Raw genomic sequence first — 7,302 nt, 5'->3', positions numbered from 1 at the left:
AAAAATTCCCTGTCATTGTGTGCTTAGAGGCATCAGCTGTTTTCACGCAGCATTTATCTTTGCAGATACAACTGCAGCAATAATTTCTTCCTACAGAATAGTTTTCTCACATTCTGACACAGAAAACAAGTTATGTATTTATTTTTAATATAAAATTCAACTTTAGAAAAGCCTTTTCAAGTGTAACCAGCAGTATAGGACATTATGTGATAAACACTAGCAAGTTACACACAGAAAAGCTGGCGTACGGGACCTACAAAAGCAAAGACAGCTGTCACTTGACTGGCATGGATAGAAGCAACAGCTAAAGACAGCCTTGGAAATGGTATTACCAGAACTGCAGCATGTGCACTCCAGAAAAGAATTTAAATACTCCACTAATTAAATGCCCACACCCTCATCTGGCAAGGGAGGATCTACTATCTAATAGAGATACCAATCCTATATATGATGAGATGCCTGTTCTTCAGAAAAATGGGGTTTGTGTTTCTTCCTACTACTGAGAAGTCTGGCATCAAGAAATCTTTGCAAGAAGATCTGTTACACTCTTGTTTTGCTGGCTAGAAGCTGAAGTGCATCACTGATGTACAGCCTTTAAATGGGCCACTTTGCACTACCATATGTGAAGGGTAAAACTGTGACTAATCCAGCCAGCCAGAAGCTCCTTTAGAATGATGGTACGGAACTGAACTGGCTCTTTGCTCTTCATCAGCTAGCAGAGCAGGTGAGAATCTGCACTACATCAGTACATATTTTGGCACTGTTACTTTGAAGTCCCAAAGTTATAACTGATCTTTTCAACATTTCTAATCCTTTTTCTTGGGGACCAGATACCTACTCTGATGCAGAACAAGAAAACCAAAGTGCAAAACTTCATTTCTTTGAACTCACACAAATAAAGCCTGCTTACGTTAGTCTGCATTTTTTAATGATACAAGTTTGAGGAATTAGGTCTTTTCTGGTTATACAACGAAAAAATGCATTGAAAAAAATCTGCAATATATTTAAGTTACTGTAGGTGAAAAAAATTTAAAGTAGAGATATATCAATTTAATATTAACACCTCAAAACTATTAGCTTTCAGGGATTTTCTGTTACGTTCAATGGAATATATAATATTCTCTTTTTGAAAAGGGAGGCAGAGAAATACTAAACCTTCAAAAGTTAAAGCAGCTTTCAGAATAAGTTTGCCTCTACACAAAATATATAAATTGACTCCTACTAATGTACGTAACAAAGCAAAGGATGAAAATATGACTATTTGGGGGCAGAGAGTTAGTCATACACAAAATCCAGTGGACCTGCATATAGAAAAAAAAAAGTATTGTGAAAATGTATTTGGCATAGGGAAATTGAATTACAGTCACCTGAAAAGAGCACCAAAGGCATGCTAACATGAGAAGTCATCTTCACCTCTGAAGTAGACAAACCGTATAATTTAACCAGATTCTTTTGGCCAATGTAACTATAGACATTTACACACCTATCTGCACTTTCATACTTGTGAACTTTGGAACATCAGATTTTGTTCACAAAGCAACTGCACTCCAGAAGTGTGATTGATGTATTGCTAGTACCATTCTGGTTTCCTTGCATATTCTTCTAGAAACAGGATCAGACAACTGACAATCCCAACATAACAGACATATTTCACAGTAATGTTTCCTGAGTAAAAATTCCCAGATGCCCAGCCGCATAGGATACTTCCCAGCTCTTGAGTGTACTATAGGGCAGACAACCGAGTGCACCTCACCCCAGAATTCAGATATAGGCATTGTATGTTTGGGTCTTAGCACAGAAACTTAATCAAGCTTAAAGGGAAATATTTATAAAGCTTTTTTAGGATGACTTATAATCAAACTGCCAAAGCCAAAATGCTGAAACTTATTTCATCAGGGAAACAGCTTCAAAGCCACAGAGAGACATTCTACATGCTATATAAAGCACATTAAGGGATACATCTACTTTTCTGTTAGCCAAAGTCGAAACAATCACTTTGACAAGACAAACATTAAAAATAAAGAATATTCTGATGGCCTTTTCCTTCCTCTATACATATCTTAGTTACATTTCATGCATTCATGACTTTTGGTAAATTTAACTCTAAGATGAGTCATAAGTAGTATTTATATTGCATTATAGACCAAATTTTACGATCTGCTCTCTCATGCTCCTAAAAGCCCCAACTTTTAAAGCCTGTTCAACCCCTCTGCGATGCACAACCTAGACAAAAGCAGCTCAGGCTGGCAAAATGTAGGCACATAAACCTCTGATGATCTTCCATTTTTCTTAAACAAAATAAGAAGCAGCATTACCAAACTTCCTTACTAAAGGAAACTATTTCAAAGGCATAATTTGTCTAAACTTGCATACTTTTTCATTACGGGCCAAACTCTAACTTATAAATCTGCAGAGATTCAAGACTACGTCATGGAGCACAACTGGCCCAGCAGCATGCAGGAGAGAAGATTTTAACTGACAACAGAGCCAAAACAAGACACTGGGATCAGTAGTAGCAGCGGCTTCGAATGCTACTGGAATCAGTCCTTTTCTGCTGGATGCGGACACTTCATAGCAGATGCCAATCTTCAGCGTCTACAGTTCGTAACAAAGCAGATCAAAACAAAGCAGATGGCAACATCTTAAGACAGCAGAGACCATGAACTGCAGCGGCCACAGAGCTTGTACACTTGCCCCTTCTGCCGCTGCTATATGGAATGGAAACCTTTTGCACATGGATGGGCACACAGGGAGGGCAGTAATGCTATAGAGCTCCATTGAGAGATCCAACAGAGCTCATCTGCTGGTGTCGTGGGACTAACTGATGAAACATTTTACATTATACAAAGAAGTAATAACAGATCCCTAGAAATCTTCACATATAAAATACTGTACAGATGGTCACATTAATTAGGGACAAGGCTGAGGAATGGCTTTAACAAATCTACCAAAGCATAAGCAACAAGTATAAAAAAAATTAAAAGATGTGCCTACATTTCTCACCATGCATTCTCAGAGGTGTGTCCAAGAATGACAGGCTAAATAAAATGTGGGCCTTCCCTATACTGCCAGCAAAATTAGGAACTGGAAAATTTTAATAGTAGTGTTTCCCTGTTATCAATTCACATTGAATACCAATCGCCCAGTTGAAGTTTAGTAACTCAATCTGTTTATTAAAAAAAATGTTAACTTTTCTTGAAACTAGAAAACAACATTTCCTTTGTAAACTCAACACTGCAGAATTACACAAGCAGCCAAGAGGTCAATAACTAGCAGGGAGAGCAACAACACAAAGCACATTGTGTTTTAATTTATAGGAATAAGCGGCCTCTCCTCTCTTTTCTTCCAGATATTGGTTTTGCTATCTCTTTTTGTGATAGATGGTCTATCCCTTTTTTTAGTAGAAGGGATACCAGATTCATGACTTCCTGATACAGTTTTTCTTCTTAGACCTTCTTCATCATGCTGTTCTATGACTGGCCCATTCCCTCCATCCAGAATGTGCCTCACAGCCTGGTCCTCTGGAGTGCAAACAGTGGTGCCACTTTCACTGCTACTCATATCCAGATCTTCCAAGTAAAGGATCTTGGAATGCGGCATATTTTTAATGAAAGTTTTCTCCCTCTCCAGTTTCCTACTTGGATGATGCTCATTCATGTCCACACCAGAGTCCAGACTGGTGTCGTTACTCTCTGTTTTTCTGCCTTTTTTCAGATCTATGAAAGAATGCCTCACTTGAGCGATGGGCTTTCCATCCAGGGACACAAACCATGCTCGAGGGTGTGGAGATGGTTTTCCTTTAGAGAGTTCCAATAACGTTTGTTCTGAAATACCCTGAAGTTCAGATGAAAATGGAGTCATTACAACTGCTTCATTCAATGTCCCAGGAACAGAGACAGATTCCAGTAAGCTATTAGTGTATCGGCCCCAGTTTGACGTTTGAGAAGGCAGGCCCTCTTCACTGTCTAATGTACTGTTTTCATCTCTGCAGACAGAGGGCTGTGGAATAGAGTGCACTGGCATTTTCGGTAACGTTTGCATGTAACTGTCGCGATTCATGGGTTCCATCATGGGGCTATATACTAACTGCCCTTTTCTTGGCAAAGTTGCTGATTTAGCAGGATGCAATTGTTCTGGGGAGTGGAAAAGGTCAGAGGTTTGAAGAATAGCAATAGGTTGATTGTAAATATGCATTAGATGTTCTGGGACATGTGAAAGCCCGTACATCTCCTCTTTCAGTGACAGGTATCTGTTTTGGTCTTGAATGTCCCTAGGAGCCTGGGAAATAGTACTGTTACTATGCTTTGGCTGCTGTAAGTGCCTGACTCCAGCATTAGGGTCCATTGAATGGGCTGGATTTCTTGACTGACCAGCCTGACAGGATGACTGATAAGGAGCATCCTCTGTGTAGATTTTAAAATTGTCTCGTGATTTTCCATCTTCTGTGTCTATGGACATCCTTCTTTGGGGGCTGTATGAAATCTTCGGTGTATATAACTGTGACTTATCCTCTAACTTTAAAGACCCTTTCACAGCATTGATGTGATTTATATGAGTTGTTGATGTTGTCTGGTCTTTTTTAATGACCTCCAGCTTAGTTGTATTCTTTTCCTTCTTTTGTGTCCGACCACATTTATGCCTAGACAAAAGAGATGCAAGGTGACTGTAGAGCATACTAGGAAACACTAGACTGTTGACTACCAGAGCTGAAGACTAGATTTACTTTAAGAATTTATAATGTAATGTGGCATCACAAATTTAAAATGAAGTTCTGTAATAACTGTAATTTTTGAAGAAATATTAGGCTACACATTATAGTTTAGCTAGGGAAACAAGTCTCAACTTCAAAAGACTATTTTATCAACCTTAAATTCCATTCATGCTGAGCTTGATAGAGCCTCTCTTTTTGCTTACCTGCAGTAACAAAGAAGAACAGCAAAAAATCCAATGATAATGACCACAGTACCTCCCAGTATGGCCGTCAGGAACACTGTGTGATAGGCTGTTATGTCCTTGGAAACTGCACTAATAATGGATTCTAGATTATGAAACAAAACCAGACAAGAATTAGTTCTCAAAACCAAATAATTCTGCTTGATATACAGAACTGTAGCTAGTAAGTTAAATTGTACTTTTCCAGTGATTTTGTGTTCCTATGGCACTACATTCATACTTCCCTTTTCAGCTTGCTATTTCTTCCTGTCATACATGATCCTCAACAGTAAGGAATACAGTCCCAATGTTTTAGATCTCCATAGTCACAGTTCCCTTGCAGGCTTCTTCCAAAAGATGCCGATAGTATAAACATGTAAGGTCACACACACAGTCTGGATTTTTTTCCCCCAATAGCATTTGAAGTTCTAGGAAATGGTTATATGCACAAAGACACACTTATCAGGATTCAAACAAAAGCTATACAACTGTTGAATCTGCATGCCATTTTTCCCTTTCTGTTGTTAAATAAAGCCAAACTGACAGCCTTATGATACGTTGTTACTTAATTTCCCTTCCAGGTGTTTGCAATACCTCTTGTTCCAGGCAGTGGAGCTGCTATCCAGTAGCCTAAGTGTTGAGCAGCGTATGTCCATACTAACTGACCATCTGCTTCCTTTACCATTCCTAGCCCACGGTTTACCCAAGCACCTGGGGATGGGAAAAGAAAAAGACAAAATATTGCACATACCATGCAGGATTCTTCTACACCTCAAATAATTAGCAATTAAGCTAGTAACAAAAATAGTCAAGGTCACAAGAAAAAATGAAACTTCTGACCTATACACTATTTATTACACAGCTTTAGCTAAACATGCAAACTTTCTTGACAATTTTATCACCCGGTGTGGACTTTTACTTTGAAACAAAGCATCATCTTTACTTACTTGAACTAATTTAATATAATTAATTTTCTATTAACAAATATCTTTCACAGACATGCACACAAATAATTTGAAAAATCCTATTATATGAGCTTAAGCATGTATGAAGGCCAAGACTAAAAAAAAAAATAAAAATCAAGAAACAGGTAATTTAAGCATATGAATACAAGTTTAACATTAGTAGCAGCACTTAGTGGGAAAGCATTTTAATCTTATAAGCTACAATAGGATAAACAACATTTGTCTTCAATATTTCTCCTGTCCTCCCTACCCCAAAGCATTTCATTTAGCCCAAGAAAGGTTCATTTAGCCCAAGAAAGGTTCATTTAGCCCAAGAAAGGTTCATTTAGCCCAAGAAAGGTTCATTTAGCCCAAGAAAGGTTCATTTAGCCCAAGAAAGGTTCATTTAGCCCAAGAAAGGTTCATTTAGCCCAAGAAAGGTTCATTTAGCCCAAGAAAGGTTCATTTAGCCCAAGAAAGGTTCATTTAGCCCAAGAAAGGTTCATTTAGCCCAAGAAAGGTTCATTTAGCCCAAGAAAGGTTCATTTAGCCCAAGAAAGGTTCATTTAGCCCAAGAAAGGTTCATTTAGCCCAAGAAAGGTTCATTTAGCCCAAGAAAGGTTCATTTAGCCCAAGAAAGGTTCATTTAGCCCAAGAAAGGTTCATTTAGCCCAAGAAAGGTTCATTTAGCCCAAGAAAGGTTCATTTAGCCCAAGAAAGGTTCATTTAGCCCAAGAAAGGTTCATTTAGCCCAAGAAAGGTTCATTTAGCCCAAGAAAGGTTCATTTAGCCCAAGAAAGGTTCATTTAGCCCAAGAAAGGTCTACTGTTAGAACACAGATTCCACACCATCCGTTTGACAATGCAAAGGACAGGTATTATGGTATGCCAGCTTCTACAGTTAATAAACATGTGGTAGAAGAGACAGAATTATACTTGATGCACTTGAACACATTTACTATGTGCCATTGGTGAAGTTCTAAGGACAGAAAACAACCTCATAAAAACAACCTTACGTTTTCAAACTGTAAATACTGGGAAGGAGAGAGAACCATCAGCTTTTTTAATACAGTAACAACCAAGGCATGTAAAAAGTATAATTCCTCTAAGTCCTATAATTTCAATTTTCCTCCAGGACTCTTCTTTCAGCAAAGCAAAAGGAATTATCTACCAGACAGGAGATAAACATGAGAAATGACACATGCCACATATGTGCACACGCACAGACACACACAAAATATCATTTGGCAGTAAAACTCGCAGCCTTCTCCTGGTACTTGTGATGGCTGGCAGAGGGGAACAGCAGCAGCAGCCACCTAGAGCCCTGAAAGAGGTAGTTCCTCAGTTACCTGGAAAACTTCCTGTCCAGACTTGGGAGCAAGACCAGTCGAAAGTCTTCCATCCCTGACTCTCATATGGAGACAACA

The 7,302-nt window shown here is 38.6% G+C and overlaps 1 protein-coding gene across 1 annotated transcript; it reads right to left on the bottom strand.

The window, feature by feature from the left end:
- Positions 1-3,177: 3,177 nt before the first annotated feature.
- On the bottom strand, positions 3,178-5,643 carry FAM171B (family with sequence similarity 171 member B; the record flags this gene model as incomplete). The annotated part of the gene is made up of 3 exons (XM_010176688.1): positions 3,178-4,639; positions 4,915-5,038; positions 5,527-5,643. Coding segments are annotated over 3 exons (1,574 nt in total), but the record flags the coding sequence as incomplete, so codon positions are not given.
- Positions 5,644-7,302: the final 1,659 nt, after the last annotated feature.

Source organism: Antrostomus carolinensis, unplaced genomic scaffold, assembly GCF_000700745.2.
Source record: "Antrostomus carolinensis isolate BGI_N321 unplaced genomic scaffold, ASM70074v2 scaffold54760, whole genome shotgun sequence".
Lineage (NCBI taxonomy): Eukaryota > Metazoa > Chordata > Aves > Caprimulgiformes > Caprimulgidae > Antrostomus > Antrostomus carolinensis.
The sequence above is the reverse complement of the archived record's forward strand: the minus strand, read 5'-3'. Positions and strand labels throughout refer to the sequence as shown.